At 34.7% G+C, this 21,769-nt stretch overlaps 1 protein-coding gene across 5 annotated transcripts in view; it reads left to right on the forward strand.

Annotated features, from left to right (window-relative positions):
• Positions 1-21,769, forward strand: part of CCDC171 (coiled-coil domain containing 171) — a 157,202-nt gene that overhangs the window by 69,978 nt on the left and 65,455 nt on the right. For all 5 annotated transcript variants that reach the window (XM_072860212.1, XM_072860215.1, XM_072860214.1 and 2 more), the window contains 5 exons: positions 558-1,062; positions 1,809-1,925; positions 6,837-7,063; positions 7,799-7,981; positions 10,120-10,305. In XM_072860212.1, the coding sequence (XP_072716313.1) occupies positions 558-1,062; positions 1,809-1,925; positions 6,837-7,063; positions 7,799-7,981; positions 10,120-10,305 (1,218 nt within the window). The remainder of the gene's footprint in view (positions 1-557; positions 1,063-1,808; positions 1,926-6,836; positions 7,064-7,798; positions 7,982-10,119; positions 10,306-21,769) is intronic.

Raw genomic sequence — 21,769 nt, forward strand, 5'->3', positions numbered from 1 at the left:
AACTAATTAATCTGTGAATATATAAGTAGGGGGTTGATTACAAAGTAATTAAGAGATCACCTTTACTTCCCCTTTCCCAGCTGCTGCCAATCTGTCTAGGTTTGTCTTCCAGAGTTTCCTCCTTTTTCACCCCTCTCTCTTACACTAACTTTCTTTTCTGCTTTGAAGAGCAATGTTCTTTCTGAAATTGGAGCATGTAATTGCTTATTGTTAAGCCAACTCATAAAACTGTATTGTGGACAACCAGGCACTGCTGGACCTTCTGTGGGCTATTGCAGTACTAGTGTGAGAAATCTGGAGTCTATTTGTAGTTGAAGATTGTGCAGAATTTCCTTGTACTATTGATTTGTTTTCATATATCTGGTTCTGTAACTGTTTGCTAGGAGAGATACTTTGACAGTCATTACTAATAATTTTTGTTCCTTTAATGTGTTATTTGAATCTGAAAAAAAAAATTCTTTTAGCTTCTGTCTAGGTAAAAATGATTTTGTTATTTTAAAATATATCTTCCAGTGAATATTTCTTCTGGTTTTGTTTGTTTTTTCTCCTTATCGCAGGAATACCAAGAAACAGCAGAGAAAAACAAGGAAAAAATTTATGTCCTTGAAAAAAAACGGGAGAAATTGGCCCTTGAAAATGTTTCTGTGAAAAATATGTTAACGCAGATTCAGAAGGAACATTCATCTCTCCTGGCAGCCTGTGCGCTATTGGCAGGTGCCCTGTATCCTCTCTATGGCCGATTGTGTGCTATGTCTTCCCAAAGAGACCTTCTCCAGGATCAGGTCAACATTTATGAATTAGTGAACCAGGAGATTAGGACCCTAGTTCATGCTCTCTCTGATGCAGAGGAAAACAATCAAGATGAAGCAAAACTGAAGAAAAGAAAATTCAAAGGCCTGATTCGTGTATTCCGAAGAGGTGTGATTGCAGTTTTGGCAGCTAACAGACTTAAAGTTTTAGCCCAGTCTTCTAGTTCACTCTTCTCTTGGGTAAATGGCTTCAAAGAAGGCATTGGAATTCTAGTTTGTATAGGAGACTCCAAAGGCAAGCGTAATCTGTCAAGTAAGCTAATTGTTTTCTTCTTTGATAAGTGTTGTGTCAAATTACATGGTTAGTGAATAACAAATAGTAATATTATTAATAGAGTGTAAATACAAATTTGGTGACATTTTGACAAATGTAATTTCTGGATTCATGATTGCTGGATTTCATGACAAATGTAATTTCCCCTAAAAGGAAATGCTTAGTCTGTTAAGCATTGAAAGAAAAGTTACAGCTACACGTGTGAACTCATACTGTTTGATATCCTTGACATTTGTGTTACGGATTTCAGAAATAGGTGCTACTGCATCTTCTCTGTTGTAAATATCTTGTAATGTTCCTAAGTGATTGACCACCAACATATTTTTTGAAAAGATATTTCGTCTTCTCTTATTAATCACTTTTAATATTTATTTCCTACTAAAAATGCAAAAAGGTGCTTTCTGATTCAGGTAAAATATTAGGATAGGATTTCTAAATTTTTCTTTAGAGATTATGTAGTCTTTCTGTTACCTTTCTGTTACCAGCTCATGCTTCCCCCTACAAGGATAAATGATATCAAAAATGTTTCCCAAACTAGAAGATCCATCTACTTTTCTGTTTTAGTAGTTCTGGAAGCATATTTAATACAGTCTAAAAGGTCCTGAAAGAAGAATTAGTTTGTGGCTTATATACTCAGGTTTGGTCAATTTCTGAAACAGCTGAAGATCTAGTGTGCCTTATCTAAGTTATTGAGTTTTATTGCTAGCTACAATTCTGTTTCACAGGTCACAGAGAGGAACAAATTCACTGTGTTGAAGCACTCAGCTGGTTTACTAGTTCTAACCTCCTTGCTGCAGTAATCAGCTCTGTCACTGAATTACAGGATGTTGTGAACAAAACAGGTAATTTTAAAAGTATATTATTGTAGTAGAACATTAAAAAAAAATAATCAGGGTGGTTACATAATTTCCATTTTTAGGATTCTATCTAAACTATTCTGGATCAAACCTCTCGCGAGCTGCTGCATTGTTGGAACAGAGTAATTTTCTTTAATTGGTGATCTGGTACGTCATCATTTCGGTATATAGAGTCATGGAAACAGAAGGCTGGAGATTGCTTTTAGAAAGCATATAAACAGTTTTGCCTGCTTTCTACATCTACACCATGCCATCTACACCATGCCAATAGATATTTGGCTAACCTGTTCTTAAAAGCTTCCAATGAAGTAGTATTTACAGGCTTCCTAGTTATCTTGTTCCACTGTTCTAATACTCGAGAAGTATTTCACTGAAGCTCAACCTAATTTTTTTCCATAAAGAAAATCTGCGTCATTTCTGTCTATTTGATCTGTGTATTTCTTAAGTGCAAGCCCTAAAACTGGCACATATTCAACCTGGGACATTACCGCTGCTGACTGAAAGGAAGTAATTTCCTACTGTTTTTCATATGATATGAATCTAGAATTTCCACATTGCTGGCATCTGGAAAACAATTGAATTTGATGGATACTATTTTCATTTGGTTTACTTGCTACCTTGTGGTTTTTGAGAGAAATAAAATGCTCTCAATTTACACAATGTATAGCAGTCCTTATTTTCCCTACCATGTTCCCTCTCTAAGTTTATGCTTAATTAGATTTGTGTCTAGATTCCCTAATTTTCTCAGTCTCTCCTCGTATAGAATTCTGCTATGCCTGTGGAAAATTTTAGTGCCAATCCCTGGAAATACCACCCCTTGATTCCCAGCTGTTAACTATCTTCCTTAATTTCTTTGCAGTGAGGACTGTTACAGGATCTCACTTGGTTCCTCTGCATTGCTGTCATCCGTAGTTATTTGGTACCCAGTAGTTTCAAAGTCCCAACAATTCTGTCACAGAATAAAGGATATTAAAGGAAAGATAATTTATATGAATAAAGGGAAATAGCAGGACAGAGAGAAGGTGATACATTTCCTAGAAGCCTGAACAGTGAACTGGTACTAGAAGTCAGCCATTGAATCACAAGTGTTTTGATTCACTTTCAGGTGCTCTCTTCTTTGATCATCCTGTTTTCAGTAACTTGAATTTACATCCTTACAAAACAAAGTTTGAATTGTGTTTCAGAATATTTACAGGATTTATACTGCAAGTATTCCTGTGTATAGTGTGTTGAGTAAGAACAGCAAATTAAAAAGGAATCAAGAGAAACTTTACAGCAGCATCTATGTGCTGGAGTGACTAGTTAGAATACCCTAAACCTCGTGATATTTGGCTGGTATTGAAGTACATGAGAATTCTGGTGGACTCTATTTACTTGATATCTCTGCACTCAACACAGTTTTGATTTTGAGAATTAGGAAGAGCCATGCTGAGAATATCATGGTCACAGTCAGTCTGGTGATTCTTTCATAGCTTATCTCTATTTTAAGTCACTTTCACAGAACCTCAAGATCTAACTTCTCATATATTACTTCGAATTCTGTCGCTCACGAGATCAAAAGTCTCCCAAGAACCTTTCATTCAGAAAATAGTAATAATTTAAGGTTGGACATGAAATTTCCAGAAGTACCGAAGTGATAAGGCTCTGAAGGAATATATTTGAAAGAAAGCTTGCATAGTTAGGAAATTATTTTATGTTCTGTAAGTCATATTTCAAATAGGATTTAAACCTTCAAACTGACTTAAATTATTTTGATTTATTTTTTAATGTAAATAGGCAGCCTGAGGAGGCATCTGCTCTCTTCAGGTATTGAAATAACGGAAGTGCCAGATTACACTGCACATCACAGGAGAGAGTAGGCACATGAAGGTGCTATGTGGATCTACAATATGGAATAGTTCAGTGACTCTTTAAAATGACTTTTAAAGATGGCTAGGTTCTGAGGAACCATTTGAGGCAATTGAAAGAAACCATATCCAGATCACGCAGATAACACTGGAACTTTTGGGCTTGTGCACTCTGGTGATTTGAGGCACATTTCGTCATCTTTTAACTTTTAAAAAAGTAGTTTTGGTTTGATATTCATGATCATTTCCCTTCACGCTGTTCGTTAGTTTGGTTCTCATTCCAGCATGTCTTGGAATGATCTCTTAGCTTCAATCTGAATACAAGTTCATTGAAGTGTTGGGGGTTTTTGTTTTGATTTGGTTTGGTTTTTTGTAAGGTTAGTTTTGTAGGTTTTTTTGAACAGACTCTGTACTGCGATAAACCAGAGAAAGTAAAGGTCAAGTTTTTTGAATACAAATATAATCAACTGTTACATACACAAAGATTTTGAATCTTAGCATGAAAATTTTTGTTTTGTGTAGTACTACTAAGCTCATCCTGCTGACTGTTCTATTTCACCAAAACAGAGTAAACCAGAATTCTTTCTTCATCTGCCAGTGAAGTAAGATTTGTCACTTTTCATTGTCTTTTTCTTCATTAGTTTAATGTAAGAGTTGATTGCTCTTTGTGATATACCTGTATTTGTGTTAATAATTTCGTATACACATCGCAATGTACATAATTTAATGCTTTTATTGTAATTCCTTGATCCTTTGTGAGCAGATACTTAAAATGTATATACTTAAATGGTATATTCTCTTCCCAGTGATTATAGATACAGTTCCTTGTGGAATTGCATTATATTCTCATTTTGTCTTTCAAAGCAGTCAGTAACTTGCATCAACATATTTCTGTGTATTTACTCCAAACTGCTCTTCATAAAAAAAAACAGAGGTGATGATTTCCTTTTTTATTACCCATCCCAAGAAAGTGCTTTGAGTTGTGGATGCTGAACTGCACTAAATAACAGGAATCCTGGTTATGAAGTGGAATGATTGTTTCAAAATGCTACAACACAATTGCCTGAATTATTTTTATTAATTTATTTTTAATACAGTTAAACTGGGAGTTCTACACATAAGGAAAGGGGCTGCCATCCTAGGTACTGCACATACGGAGAAATACTGTATTTTCTGGTAGGCAAACAATCTTGTGTAAAATGAGATACCAGGTGGAAACACTAGGAAAAAATGAAGGAACGGTAGCTCATTGACAGTATCCTTGTTTGGTATTTACCAAAAAATCATGGTAAAGGGGAGTTTTTTAGACGGTTTTGGTGTCATCTTACATGGAAGGCAGTACAAATGTTCTAGTTTTAATTTTAGGTTAATTTAACTAAACATTCAAACTAATGAATGCAGCATGACTGGAGAAAAGAAATGGTCTTTGAAACTGAAAGACAGGTAGGACAGGATAATCTGTGGTAAGAGTTAAAATGATAAAGGTAGCTTATCTTTTATGTGATCAGTAATAGAAAATGAACACAAGGAAAAGAGAGGAGCCTTGGCCAAAGTACACAGAGCATTACAATAGCAGTTTCTTCTGGGTATGAGAATAATTTTTTTTTTTTTTTTTTAATTTCAAAGGATGTTTTGTTAGTTGAAGTGCAAGATAAAAATGATGGATAAAATTTTTAGCTTTAAAGATGAATAGAAGGAGCGCTGTCTTAGATGTGAAAAAAGACAGATTTACTACTAGCTGGGGTTATGGAGAGCATGTACTCCAAAAAGGTACTCCAGTTAAGCACTGGAATTATTGTAATGGTGGTATTTTGAAACCAAGCAGGAGAATGTCTCTGAAAAAAGAATATTTGACTTTATCATGTGCTTTTTTTGTTTGTTTGTTTGCTTACAGATAATTTAATCTCATGTGTAAATAGTAAATTCTTTATGATGAGAATCGTAATCTAAAAATATCAGTAATCATGTTTTGTTTGCTTCAAACCTTTGATTTTATTCTCGCAATGTATAAAGAGAAATTATTTAACTTAAAAAAGCTATGGTTATTTTTTTCTGGTTATACTCTTAAGTAAATATTTTAATTCACTGCAGCAACAGGAGATCTTCTGTACTACTGAATGTAAATAAGCTCTTCCATGCTTGTCATCTTACACTGATAGTATCATAAGACAAGTAATGACAGATTAAGACCTGCCTAGCAGAGGGAAAACTAAATTACAAGACTTTTATTAAGGCATAAATAAACCTATTAACTGTTATCTGGAATACCAATTAGTGGAAGGAGCACTGACAATTTTATTTATCAACATTAAACACAATTATTAATTACAGACCTGACGAATCTAGCAGTAAGCAGGACATGTTGGGTGTGCTGGGGCCTTAAGTCCATTATATGAGAAGGATGATTACCAAAATCCTATGGGGAAATAAGTAATTGTAGCTGTAAAATTTTAATTGCCTTGGAATAAGGTAAATTATATTCTCTTGTCTCAGAATATAAATAGTATGGCATTAAGGTACCAAGCCTCACTAATTTTGAACAGCAAATGATTTAGACATCTATAGAGGGGAGGGAACAGGAGTCAGGAAACCCTCAGAAATTTGCATTGTAAATATTACGATAAAGTGATTTACCATGTGCTATCACATCTGACATACTTGACCTGGCTTGCGTTTGCTTGCATCTGTCTTATATGTCTTCTGAATTACAAAATTAGAACACCCAAGAAAGACTTAATAAAGTACAGTATTGGAGGAGAACATAAAAACCAACTGGAAAATTATTCTTTGCCAAACAAATCCTCTTCTTTAGAATCCTGTTCTACCCTTCCATCCAAAGATTGATTGGAGTAGAGTGTTCAGTGCTAGATACAGAATTTGTCCCAAAGTTTCTCTGAAATATTCCTGTGAGCTCAGTCTTCCACTCATTAATGGAAATTTCATACTGAGTATTTTAAAGATGCTATTTGCTGTTGTTGCTTTTTTCCACTGAAAAAACCTGAAACTAATAACCTACTTGATGTTTCTTTTTTGTTGTTGTTTCTTAAAGATACAAAGCCCTGGCTTTCTGGACACTTACTTGTAAGTGCAGCCAGGAACTCCTTTTCAAAACTTATGGACAAGCTGAATGTAATAATGGAGTCTGTTCCACTAGACAGCATCAGGAGCATTACTTATCTGGAGAAAGACTCCTTGGTACAGAGGCTGGCTCATGGACTGCATAAAATAAATACCCAGGCCCTGGAAGATGGATTCTGTGACAGACTACCCATTATGGTATGTATATTTATAGTGCTACTTCATGTAAACAGTAGGTTCACAGCATAAGTGTTACAGTGAATCTCTCTTGATAGTACTGTTAATTTTTTTTCAGATTGTTTATGAGTCCATTACATTGAAGTCAACTATATAGAGAATCAGAAATTGATTTGCAACACCTAAAAGCATTAGCACATGAATAGATCTTTTATTGTCAAAGAATTTTAAGAAGAGATTTGATGTATCCAAGAAAAAGATTTTTTAAATTCTATCTAAATTGTATTTGCTTTATAAGAACAAACTTGCTTTTGGCTTTAATTGAATGTTAAGGTTCTTTTTTCTTTTTTTTTTTCTTCTTTTTCTTTTATTTTTCTTTTTTTTTTGTTTTTCCTTTTTTCTTTTCTTTTTTCTTTTTTTTTTCTTTTTTTTTTTCCCTTTTTTCTCATGCTTACTGTTCCATCTTTCAGAAAAGATAACCTTCTTCCCTTTAACCAAAATGAAAGGATAAACTCTTTCTCACATAATCTGTCTTGTGGGCCTTATGTGAAAACAGGTACTTCCTTGAAAACAGAATTTTCAGTAACCCTCAACAGTAGGTGAAACAGATTCACATTTTTGCACTCAGGTGTGTCTTTTAGAGATGGAGGACAAAATGACAGCTTTGTCTAATTTGCTTGGATATTAAATGTGATTGATTTTATTGCTAAAATATCACATTTTGTAGCACATGAATTTGTTTCTATTTCCTAACAGAAAAGTGTAGCATCCTTACAGAAGCAAATATTTGAATTTACACAAAGACTTCATACAGCAGAGGTGGAACGCCACTCACTGCGCCTAAAACTTGCAGAATTCAAATGGAATTTCAGTGAGATTAAAAAAGAAGCTGACAAAGCCCAGAGCCTGCAAGAGAAATTAAATATGTTTAAGCAATCTGTAAGTATATTTGATTTAGAGGAGACTGCTTACGAGAGATCCTCGTTTTTACACATTTTTTGATTTGTGTTCTTTTGAAAAACAAGTATAAAATCAATTTACTATTAACAGAATTTTCCAGAAGACTTGCGTCATAAATGTCACTAAACTATAAGTCAGATGTATTTAGAAGTATCTCATTTCCACAGGAGTTTCTCTTTGATTTGTAGAATGAGGTTGTTGCGGCCCAGGGGGTGAACGGAGAAGAACAGCACACCAATATGATGTGGAATCAAGCTCCTTTATTATCAACCTTTCCTTTGCTTATATCTGTTTTCTAAACTGTCCACGCGACACATTGAGTACGTGCACATTGTGATTGGTTATAAGCTTCTAGCATGCAGGTGCCATGCATATTGCGATTGGTTAAAAGCAACTTTCACGCTCCTAGCACGCGAATGCCATGCACATTGTGATTGGTTAAAAGTAGCTTTCATAGGCCGATAAAACAAACTGCAACAAGCAAACTGCAACATTTTGCTTACAGCCGCAGACTTCCTTAAACTAAGGTGTCTTTGTTCTTCTTCAAGGCGTCTTTGTTCTTTGTTCTTCTTCTTTCCCTTTTCCTTACCTAAATCCTCTCATATACGTTCCACATATTCAAAGCCCCAACATGAGGTATTCTGTGTAAATTACATGTTTGGTCTTCAGCAACCCAGGTTTTCTTCCGTGTGTTGAAAATGTTGGTGTGATTTATATACCCTAAAAGGATTTTTAGATTTCACTTCAACAAAGTCAAGTCAGCTGGAATGAGGGTATCCAATAAGTGTGTTCCGGAGAAGTTCATAAAGCATAAATGTACTATTTTAAACTCTGCATGGGTATTGCTGAATATTATGATAGACATTTTACTGTATCTTTGAATATGGGTTATATCCTGAACTAGTCAGTGCAAATTTTAGTGTGTCTGTTTCCTTGGAGGAGTAAGTTTATGGCAAGGAAAAAGAAAAGCCCTCTTCTATGTTCTCAGTAGCGTGTATGCACCAAATTCCTCTGTCACTGATCGATTTAGTTAAACACTACGGGTTCACTAACCTGTAAATAGCACTGTCTGGCAGAAATGAGAAGAGACAACACAAAGGTTCCTTAACCACTTGAAGCCACAGTATAGTGAGTAATGGACATGGTGTTTGAGCGATTGATGCCATTTTGTGGGTTCTTGGTTTGTCCTGTCATACTCATGGAACTGTGCCTTCAGTCCTTTTTGGAGGGAAAGAAACTTGTCTTGCTCTAGCATGCTGGAGGTTCACTGGGCACCTTTCCTCCTAAGAAAATGTTTATTTTCTATATGTTGCATTCACAATTGAGCTCCTGTTTGAGATACCTGAGAAAGTGAATGGATTAGGATTCTTTTATTTGCTTTACTGGTGAACTGTATAACCAAAACAGTTGTGTCCCAGAATAAGTAGCATTTTCTGTAGCTGTGCCCAGTGTTGATCCTGAGGCCTAGTTGGTGGACCTGTCACTGTGTCCCAATCAAAACAATTCCAAGCAGAGAATATTTAATAGATGATTTCACATCCATTGTCCTTCATGTTCCTAGCTGCTAAATATGTGGTTTTTTACTGAAACACACAAGGTTATATCTAATCGTCTTCAGTTTTGTTCTTAATGGGTTTTATTCCCTTACAGTTCTGGGAGTTAGATGAAATGGTCACATTTTAGATTGTTGTTCAAATGTAGATGATGATTTTCCTTGAAGAATTATTTCTTCTTTCTGGAACATTTTGGGGAGGGGAGAAAGAGTCCAGGAAGACGTTTACAAGGGTTAATAAGATAGGCACTGAAATGTGGAACAGTGATCTGCATATTTCCTTCTAAATATTGATTCTTTACAACCTGGGGTGCTAATTTGAATAGAATAATGAATGCATACTGTTTACAGTACCCCGAATGCTTTTTTGAAAGAACACAGTGAATAAAATTGTCTGCTCTTTTATTGTTTGGTGATCTGTCTTCATGTTAAAAACCCTAAATATTAATCTTTAGCACGCTTTTGTTTTAGAATTTGATATGTTTGCAAGTGGAACTCTGAAAGTCAAGCATGTAAACAAGTGAATACAGTTACACAATCAAACACAATTTATTTCCCTTATCAGAAATTGATCACCCATGAGAGGTTTGAAAGTGCATGTGAAGAATTGAATAACGCGTTACATCGGGAGCATCAGGCACAAGTGCTTTTGAATGAACAGGCACAACAGCTACAGGAGTTAAATAATAAACTAGAATTGCACTCCAGTGAAGAAGCAGATAAAACCCAAGTCTTAAGTGAAACTGTAAAGGTAAGATGATTATCCTTCTGAAATAGGCACCAGAAATTCACCTCTTGGTGAATAAGCCAAATCTTGCAGTTCTTGTGCAAATACAATTATAGGAGTAAATGCACACATACTACTCAGTCCATTGGAATTTTAGGGTACTCAGAAAACATTTTCAAAATGAAACTTCAAGGTATAACTTCCCTTTTCTGCTTTTGGGACTGCGTGCTGTACACCAGAATCTGTAATCTGTGAAGTGTGTGGATTTTGCATGATACATAAGAGACAGCAGTTCTAGCTATCATGATGTGTTTGCAGACTGTGGGAAAAATGAAGGAAGAAATACAGGAATACTTTAATTTTTGGTAGAGATCATAAGAATATTTTAAAACCTGGATTAGCTGTTTCCTGAATGTAATCTTAGGGTAGAGAATGCATTTGTCAGCTAGGTGAGAGTAGGGAAAGATTCTTTTTCATCAGGATTTAGAATTTTCCCCAGACCTAGCGAGTAATGAGGGAAAAGACGATGTTATTAGAATCTCTGATAGCAAATCAAGGAGCGCAGAGAGAGTAAGAGATTTGAAAGCAGATGAATATCTAACATAGGAAGAGAAGAAACCTTATGATGGCAGGCCAGCAATGTGTGGTGACCTGAGCTCTGCAGCTTTTATTTATTTTTTATTTAAAGCAAGCTTTCCTGCTTCTATCTGCTCTTCAGCCCTACTACTGTCTTTCTAACTCCCAGTATTCTTCTGTGAATTGACAGTTGAGCAAAAGAGACTACTTCACTGATTTTTTGAGAAATAGAAGACCTTGTGATTCTGGAGAAGATTTAGGGAGGAAGTGATAAGCAATGTCAAGAGGCAGGAGGAGAACCAAAAAGATGCAAGCTACAAACCTAGTAGAAATGTCAGAAACCACTGTTGAAAATACAACAGTGAAAATGGATGTCAAGGAGGATGACTTGCAGCAGAGTTGAAGTTTGAAGTGATGTACAGTGGAGGAAGCTGAAGGATGTTGTTAAATTTATTAAGGAGGGTTTTCATTAGCAGTATTATTTGCTAAAAATGCTTTACCTCACTAAGGTGAAAGACAATGACATTTCCAATTTACCCATTGGTTTTTGTTTTTTCTCCCTCCCAGTCACCTAACTTTGGGTGTTTCACTTCAATGTAAGAACAAATTTGTCTAATGTTTAAGTCAGGTTGCTTGTTAATACTATTGCTTTCTTGTGTTTGATTTCTTTGGGAAATACTTGAGTCAAGATTTTTAAATGGATATCAGGATCATAAAGAAGGGAAGGAATAGAAGACAGCTGTTATTTGAAATGTTCATTTGGGTCTGCTCTTTATACATTAATGCATGGTATTTCACCATGTTTTACTTTATACCTTTAGATTTGTTCAGAGGAAAAAGTCAATTATAGGCATTTAAAACACAGGATGGAGTTTTAAACAAATCTATTACATGGATTATTTGATACTGAAGTAGATTTCACAGCCTCTGATTTTTATTAATTAAAGGCTGGATACAAATTTTTTGAGACATCAGTGATCCTAAAATGCATCCTAATTCTGCAACCCCCTAGCAGTTGTTTGCTACTGGAACAACTTAATTTAGTGTAAAATGCTTGATTATAGCTGAAAGCTGTAAAGATACAATAATGTAGTGATGTAGCTGTTGTGATAGGATAGAGGCTAAGAAGGTTGACAAAATAAGCCTTACAGCTTAAACTTACCACTTACAGTTACACTGATTTGGTTTTCTAACTGTATCACTCCGTAATTCTTAATCCTGTCCATGGAGGAGTTTTGAACCAAATTTAAGTTGTAGACTTACTGCTGTGTTCTGTCCCTAAACTTCTGTTTAAATACCAGAAGGTTGATTGATATCTCTTAATTCCTTCATGATGTTTACTTACGATAGTTAGCACAAAATTGCATTGTGGTTATAATGGCCTGTATCAAGGAAGGACACAAGATCAGTTGTGGTAGCATGGCAACACATGCTCATGATCTAGTGTTTTTGATTTTTTTATCATGCATATATGATTTAATAATGTATACTTCCTAAATCATCACCTTGCCTTCAATTTTTATAATTGTTTTTTACAGTTCCAAACCTGTGCTCAATAAGTACTTCCTAAATTCAAGTAGCAGTTGTAACACAAACTACTTTGATACCAAGGGGTAAAAGGACTTTTTTTTGTTTTGAGCTCTACATGTTTGGGGTTTTAAAATTTAAGAAAAATTCTTTCATAAGCTCTTTTTCCCCCACAGTTTACCACAATCCCACTTTATTCATGGTGTTATTCATGACAGGCAGAAATGGTCTGTGCCTTTGCCCTGGCATTTTAACTGACAGACCTTTTTCTCTGGGCTAATTGGTTTTTGTGACTTAAAATTTTTTTTTTGTAGCTCTTGTTTTGCAGTACAGTGGAACAACCTCACCTCTGTAATAATCAACCCTGACCTTGTAAAACAGTGTTCTTACAATTGCATAAGCTTTTAAACTCTTAAATACTACAGAAGTATGGAAAAAAAGAACCGTTGCACTGAAAAAATATAGTAGGAAAAATATGTCTCCATCTTCATCTTAAGATACAAAATAATCTATCAGTCTAGACTAAGTAAATACAAAAAGTTGGAGAATGTGGTGGTGTACAAGTGATTTCAGATGGAGTAGAGTGTCATGGAGTAAAAAAACTTGCTTTGAATTCTTTATTCATAGTTTTTAAACAGGTAAGAAGGGGAAAAATAAAATATTAGATACTTTTACTTTTGATAATTTTAAGCTTATTCACACTTCAACAGCAATCAGTAAGGAGATATTTTGGTATTCATGTACTTTCATAAAGTAGGCTTATTAAAGGAGTAATACTTAATTTCTTAGCTTTATCGGTTCAGATTTTAATCCTGTATATTTTTATCTTCTTAATGGCATATACTATAGAGACATCCAAGGTAGCCAATTACGTTCAAGGTCAGCTGGAACTAAGCAACTCTTTTACACCACTTTTTTTATTAGATGAGGTAAGTCAGTAGCTCCGATTCCCCTGTCTTTGAAGAGAGACTTTTACACAAATGCTAAACAGGCATCTATAGTAGACATAATTTTACTCCTTATACAAGCATGTCCTAATTCCAGTAAAATATTTTTTCTTCCTATTGACAGGCACAGTGTATATATTTACTTCCTTTTAGGTATGTTAGTACCTGTAATGAAAACACTATCTTTTTAAGGTTTAATTCATGGAGCATGTCCTATAAATTGTTAATGAATAACTCTGTGTGCCTTTCAAGTGCAATACATGTTAAATCATGTAACTTGCTACTGATCTGCCTCAAAATAGTCTTCAACACATGTTTTAGAAGAAGATGATACCTTAAATCTTGGGTTTATTTACTCTACTGAGTTTAGTGAAGCTGCCATGGATTTATGACAGCATAAGTGAGAAAAGAATCTCATCCAAGTGCTAGGATAACACTCACAGAAAAACATTTTCTGATGAAAAGGTTTGGAGCGTTTATTTTCACTAGCTATTTCATTTGAATCGTTATATGCATATTCTGTGTTCAGAAAGTGTAGTATCCTTTCCTAAACAGACACATCCAAATTAATTAGATTCTGATGGAGACTGGGATTTCTAGGTTTGTTAGAAGTGGATGTTTTCCCTGAGCAGGCCCTGTGTTCTTGGTGTGGATTTCAGGTGAAGGTGGTACACAATTCGCTGCTTTTTGATGCTTTTCCTCTTCATACATTTATAGCCACATATTTTCTCTGAAAAATCATTTCAATTATTTATACAATTTCTTTTATTAATACCATTGCATACACTTTGCAAGTCAGTTTTATAGTTGGCTATTTCTGCAAATGATGCAGTGTTCTAAGTTACAGAAAGGTTAAAAGGCCTCACTTATATGAGGAAGACCAAGTGATTTTCATGATTCTCAAATAGAACAGCAAAGACTACAGTCACTATAAGAACAGAAATAGGTTTTGGAATTTTTTTTTTTAACTCTGACATCATAAGTTGGAAAGACTGTTAGGATTTGGGTGCACTGAGGAATATTGTTGATTCCCAAAAATTTGTTTGTCACTTTGTCAAGAAACAGCATTTCTGTGCCTTGACCGGTTAAATTAAGGGCTGTTCTTTAAAGAAAGCAGTATAGCTGATTACCATTAGCATCTAACTTAACAGAGAATTTGTATTAATCAAGTTTAGCATGTTAAAGAGAAGCAAGATCCCCTCTGAATAGGTTAGAAACTAAAATTCATAATTCATTAATTAAATGGTTTTTTTGATTTCCATACTCTCTATGTTCTGAACACCTAAATAATTTATAAAGTAGGTAAGAATGGATTAGCCTTGCCATCTGCCCTAGTCAAAAGAGGTCACATGTTTTCTTACTACAATAAATTACAGGTTAAACAGTTTTGTCATGTATTTCAGTTTGCATTAATACCATTTGTAAAATAAGTAAGCCTGCTCATTCTCCTCCTCTGTTACATAACTTCCACTACTGATAACTTCTTAGATAGGTAGTCTTCAAAAAGTTGGGTCAACTAAAGACTTGCCCTGGAGCTGTTCCTTTGTGCTTTCTTGTTTAAAGATTTCAATGCGTTGTACATGGGATTTAGGTATATGGGAAGGGATAGTCTTCCCAGGCTTCCTTCTAGCAGCTGCTATCTTTACGTAATAGGAGAGACACATAGAGAGCATCCTGTTGTGGACTGGACTTGAGAGAAGGAAAGAGAAGACAACTGTGATGAAGTCTGCATTCTGTTACTCAACCTACACTTCAGATATCTAAACTTAAACTTCACCTTAAATTTCTCTCTTCTGTCGATTGTCCATGAAGTTAATTTGTTTTATTGTCCTACTGTCTACTTTATTATTTTTTTAAAATCACAAACTTGTGCATTAAATCTTCTCTTGGAGATAAATAATTGTACTCTGTTCTGTTTAGCACTTTGAAAGCAGCTCTTTATGTTGTGCTGCACAGCTCTCCTTGCTTTGCTTCTCTGGTTAGTCTCTAAGATTCAGGGTCCAAGGGTTGCCCTGTTCTTTTTCCACTTTAGGGATCACCTCATTAGGAATATTGATCCCTGCATTTCCTCGCTGAACTAACTTATTTCCAGTCAGGTTGTTAGGTCTGTGTATTTCCTTTGTTCTGTGCCTACAACATTCATCAGTATCCGCATGAGTAGTCTGGAGGGACTGAGGTCAGTACATGGCCTTTAGAAAAGTATTGTATTTGCTCCATAGTCATCAATGAAGCAACCAAGTTGTTGAAGGTCTGCCTTAACTTTTCCGAGTCAGGCTTTCTGGAAAATTTGTAAGTAATGAGCAGAATAGGAGAAATAATAAAGTTAAAATTTGTGGTTATGAACTAGTTACGTGTTTGCATTAACATGAAGTTCAACACAACAATTCAAGTTTTTGCGGTATGAGTCACACAAACATAATTCAATTAGAAGCTGTTATTTTGAAAGGATATTGGCATTACCATTTTGTTCCTGTTTCATTCTTCTGCCGTTCTTCTTTTGTCCAGTTTTGCAAGTTGAATGTTGGTTGTAATAGTTGATTGTAATTTGAACAATGTTAAGATTTTACATTGGAATTTGAACACATATTCATACCAGGTGAACGTTTTTTATTCTTTTTTAAATTATCCTACTACAAAATATTTTATTGGTTAGTAGTAAGAATATTATTCAGGCTGTTTTTGTCAGGCAAATTCTTGACTATCTTTGTATGGTAAGAAAATGATAAAATAATCTCCAGAATTGCTTCTACTTTATTTTGAGAGAAGAGTGAAAGCAATTGTCAGTTTATTACATTTATGTTCAGTCTAGTCAGGTGTAAACATTCTTTATCTAATAAGAAAATACATCCTTACATTAGAAAAAATCATATTTTATTTTTAACATGTCAAAGAGTTTAAGATAACTGAATAAGATGCTCTCACCATTATAACAATTTAGGTGTAATTTAGGCACTGAGAGAGAACACTGGAATAAGTCATGATTACATAACATCACTTTAGTTAACCTTTGAAAGCTAATTATGGCCAGGAGTTAATTTCCAAGTAAGAATAGGTTTTCCCTTCTACAGAAAATTATAGAGTAAGTTTGATCATGCTAGTCTGATTTGGTAGTTCTGATTTCAACAGTCATTTTACTAATCATGCACTTAGGTGTCCTTCTGGTAAGTTTGCAGAGGAAAGCAAGTAACCGAGACAGGTAGAATTGTGCCCAGGAATAATGAAACTAATGTGGAAACAAGAGTCAGTAATCTGGACTGCAAGTTACTTCTCAACAGATGGCTAAGACCTTGGGTTTTTTGGTCTAATATATTAGTAACTGGGACACAGTGAAATCTAGAATGCTTTATTTATATCTTTACAGTGTAGTAATGTTGCCTATTTCAGAGAATACTTTTTATCTTGAGTCTGTTTGCTGCACTGTGCTATTAAAAAAAAAAAGAAATTCTGACATTCTGTCAAAGATTAAATAAAGAAAAAGGAAAACTTTAACAAAGTAATTGCATGAACCGGAGCATTTTTATAGTCTTTTAAAAGTAACTTCCAATTTTTTCTGGGTATTCCATTTGTAGGAATTATTTGCCTCCCTTGGGGGGAGGGGAGAATAAATGGAACAACATCAGGATCTAAAAGCTTAATGGTTTTATTGCTGCATTGTAATTATACTAATAAACACCTCTGTCCATGACCTTGGAATTTATAGTGCAGTGAGAAAGATTTATTGACATGTAATTTGGAAGAAATATGGGATTATTGTGTAATTACAGTGTGTGGTTATTAAGCATATGTACTTACATACCGTTTATCCCTGTTATTTCAAGACCTTCAACTACGTTTCAGTTTTCACTCAAAAATACAGAAAGGCTTCTTGTTAAATCCAGTGCCTCGGAGATCTTTGTTATATTATTGGGTCAACTACAAAGTAACTTTGTTACCTTGAGATGTGCAGAGGGGATCAATAGATCTTTAAAACAGCATGTGATGTTTTTAAAGAAATGTTCTAAACCCTACTTTTCCTATTAGTTTAGATATCAATGTGTAGGAGTTTCTGCTATACCAGTTCTTGATATACAAGTCCTTTATACATAGATTTGCTTCTTGCTACTGTTTAACTAGGATATCTCTAGGGCTCCATCATTTTTTCACCTTAGTCAGGTTTTCCCATGATCTCCCTTTCTATTTGTGTGAAGCTAACTCTGTAAAGATCTTTATATCTTCTTGTGAAACAGTAAGTAATTAACTCTCAAATACCTATTGGAATATAATTAAGCTATTGCAATATAATTAAGTATGTGTCTAACTGGCATAAGGCTAAAGCAAGAGATGCATTCTTTGCACTTCCATCCCCTTTCTTGGCTACACACAGAGACAGCAGCCATGCTTATCTTTCACGTAATTTGGTTTTTTAATTTAATTCGGCACTCTATTTTCATTAGATGTTCAATGATTTTCAAGGGCAAGTTTTTTCAAAATTTATACCATTTTCAGCTTCCAAAATCTATAGCTATGTTATCTTCTTTTTATCTTAAAAAGCAAGGAAGCTTTTCAAGATTGTAGCAGGGTAACAAACTCAAAACAGAAATAATTTTTTCATGTTGCCTAAGTTTTTGTGTTGACTTTTACAATATGTATTCATGAAAAACCCACTAAAGTTCTTTTTGCTATATGAATCTTTTTACTATCTCAGTTAGAATGACTTTTTAAAAAGTTTTTACAACTTTCTAACTAGAGTAAACCCACCTTAATTGTTATTTGTTTGGTTGGGGTTTTTTGTCTGTGGATTATACAATAAGTAATTAAGTGCTTTAAAAATTATGAATTTAAGATTCTCAATTCTAAGTAACAGTCCCAAGATTTATTTATAAATAGTGCTTCGCTATTGTACAAGAAAATTTATCAGTTGTGAGAATGAAGAAATAAGTGTTCTTAAAAAAAAACCCCAAAGTTAATGATAATTCACTAAAATAATTGATTGTGTGGGATCACCCAATGTGTTTGCTAATAAGGGATATTTATTACTGTTACTTATATAGGTGAGTGAAGCAGGTAATTTTCCAAGTTTTGTACCATCATGGTGCCATTTTATCTTATATTAGGAAACATACCAAAAGTGAAAAATGTGAATAACAATTCAGTTTAACAGTTGCAGGGATTTATTGCTGTCAGTGTTTACCCATGTCTGTTTCAGGATCTGCGTGTGCCATGCTCAGAAAAACGCATTCCTTCTTTAAGGTTTGTGCTCTCAGTTGGCACTTGGTATGCCACAAAGCATACCCAGAGGGAAGGGAGACACCCAATCAATATGCCTTTATAGTACTTTGATCTCTTTGCTGAATATTGGGATGTACTATATCTTTGATGCTTTTTCAACAGAATGATTTAGAAGTTGCCTTTTATATTAGTTAATTTTTGTTTTACTGTTTCTGTTTTTTCAGCTAAGACGACTACTCTCCAGTTTTTAACGAAGGAAGGATAGGGATGACCTGTATAAAAGAATAGACCTTTTAGTATAAAATTACATATTTATCAATTCATTCTTATTTTATTGAGGTTTAAAGAGTAAAAGGGATAAAGAGAATCATGTATGTGTTTTCCCCCTGCAGATACTTCATGCAGCAGGATGTGGCTGGCATAATATTAAAATAAAATATGCATACACTAAACAGCATTTGGGGCTGTCTGTGGAAACACATATACCTGAACACAAATGTACGGTTTGGTCAGAACTGTTCTGAAGGAGAATGCAGTACTTGAATGTAAACTGTATAAAGTGATAAATCTGCTGAAGCCTATGTTAATGTTAGTGCCATGTTAAAAAAAGATTTGTCAAATTCATTAATTAAAGAAAATTAAAAACCCTTGCTGAAGCAAGATCAAAACTTGAGCTGGCATAAACTGACATACTTGGCATTGTCCATAACTGCTTAATGTGATGGCTCACACTAATGTGCTAGTGTCTGGTGGAATTGTGCAGCAGCCTCTTCCAAGAAACTGCTGCAGAATGACCTGCAGCACTAAAATAACGTAACTGGGACCACCAGTATATTGAGGTCATGGACAGTATATTTTCTTACTCAGAACTGACCCTTAAGTTCTATTTAGAAAATTTCTTGAAACTGTTCTAAACACTCTTAGGATTCCCATTTTTGAACCAGTGTCTGAAGTCAAGACATACAGCTACTGGACCATAATACTTGTTTCTTGATTTTAGTTCTGAAGCAGAGTGCTGTGTGATTTAACCTGTCCCTGATGACTTTCTAGTCTGTGTCCAGATTCCCACTGACTTCAAAGTGTGTGCCTTTTTAAATAAACAATGGGAATAAAATTGTGTTTTTTTAATTTGTAGGTAACATTTTGTTGTCACTGGTAATAATTTTATTGCTGTCGTTTCTCCTTCTTCCTGAATTATCTTAACTAACTGTTATGTTTTAGAAATATTCCAAATTGAGTGATGCAGATTCAGTGGAAGAATATTTTTTGAGAACTTAAAACGGTCTGTTCCTGGGCTTAGAAATGTCACTGGTAATGCAAGATCATTAAGACCAGTAGGACATGATCAGAGACAGATGGTTTGAGCCCAGTTCACCTATAATGAAATGCAAGAAAGTGATGCAATATGTTGTGTCATCACAGATATCCAGCTAAATATTTCTGTGTATGTACATGTGATAGTACCATTTGTAAACCATAGTGAAGTCTAAGTGCTGTTTGTATCTTTATCTTGTACAGCTGTGTGCTAATGTGCACAATTAGGTAATGTATAGCAAAATTAAGCAACAGTATTGCAGATGCTTGGGTATAGCAGAGAGCAGTGTTACAGATCAGCATCAGAGTTTCCCTGTAAAGTTAGGTGCCTCACTTACGTACAGGTACGTAAGAGAGTTATGAAAAGCCCTCTTTTGCAGTACCAGGTAGAAACCATCTTTTTGAAATCTTGGAACTGTAAAACTATAAGGCTAGGGGTCTGTCAGGGTAAAAACTGTAACAGTGAAAAAAACAGGATTTTTTTTTTCTGTGGCACTTAAGGAGCTTATTTAAAGGCATGACACTGCCAAAGAACAGAAAAGCTGCTGCTTCTGCGGGGCTGGATCTTGTCTAGTCTGCAGTTGCACAGGGTTAGGTATTGTGGTGGGAGAGGAATTTACTTTTTGAGGGAGAAAAAAGAAACATCTGTCCTGAGGTAGCATGTCAGAGGTGAATGAGGAGTGAATGATCATGTACTCATCCCATCATGCATGTGATTCCAAAAATTTATTCTCACTTAACATCAAGGGGTTTTCTAATATACTTAAAACTCACAGTGATAAAGACTGGCTTTTTCTAAAATTGTCTTTGTTCCATTAAGGTGGTATAATCCTTCTCTGCAGCTTTCCAGTAATGCTAACATAATTCACTTAGCTCAGAAGATGATAAAAATTTCTAGATTATCATCTGCATAAATTTTATTATGCACTTTAACATTTTCCAAAACATTGTTTAAAAGTAGGGCTTAATTATTATCTCGGATTGGATTAGTGTATGTCTGGAAGGCCCAGTGCATCTTGGTATTCAAAAGGGTGTCCCTCGTTTGAGGTGGCTTTCAACTTCTATTTCTCTTCAAATGCAGCAGTACCTGGTTAACACATTTGAACACTGATGCTTTTGTTTGCTAATACTAACAATCCATGAGGATCTAGCCGATGTGTAGGCGGCTTATATTTTTTGATTACTTAATATACAAACTTTCAACGTTTTGTTTAGTTTCATTTACTTTGAAGCTGAGTGACATGTGAACATAGGATGTCTCTTCTGGAAGAAGTGTTATGTGAAATTATTCAGGAATAGCTACTGTGTTTAAATTAATAAGCTCTCTTCATTCACAACAACTTTAAAGCATACACAGCTCAGTGACTTCAGAAAGCATTTTCAGTCATCCTTTGCTAAACATTTTGAGCTAATGCAATTGAAAAATGCATTCTTTTCTTGCTGATCAGAATAGATTTTCTCTTGAGAAATAAGTCTGCATTGTAGCACAGAGATATTAAACCTCGCTTTAAGTCTTACAGGCACTGTAATCCAGCCTGAACCACTGCAGGTAAAATGCTTGTGGTACCTAAACTTGCCTGGATGTCTGAGAGCTATGCTTTAGTCAGTGAATGGACTGTTGTCTAGACATACATAGGTAATGCCATTCACTTTCACAATGTGAGTGCCTACAATTTCAGATTACTTTTTTAAGAAAAATCTCTTGCAAGATAAAAACGTATGCATTTTCCCCATCCAATTCATTGAGTGACTCTCAAATAAATTTTTACTGAAATGTTTCTTAATACTTAGATTCTAGATCTTGTAGAGTAACTGTATATTGCAGCTGCTTTTTAAGCTACATGCACCATCATTTAACTTATAATTGTCTTTAGATGATTGCTTGACTTTTTTTATGATACAGATTTGGCTAAAGC

The sequence above is a fragment of the Ciconia boyciana genome, chromosome 4 (assembly GCF_034638445.1).
Source record: "Ciconia boyciana chromosome 4, ASM3463844v1, whole genome shotgun sequence".
Lineage (NCBI taxonomy): Eukaryota > Metazoa > Chordata > Aves > Ciconiiformes > Ciconiidae > Ciconia > Ciconia boyciana.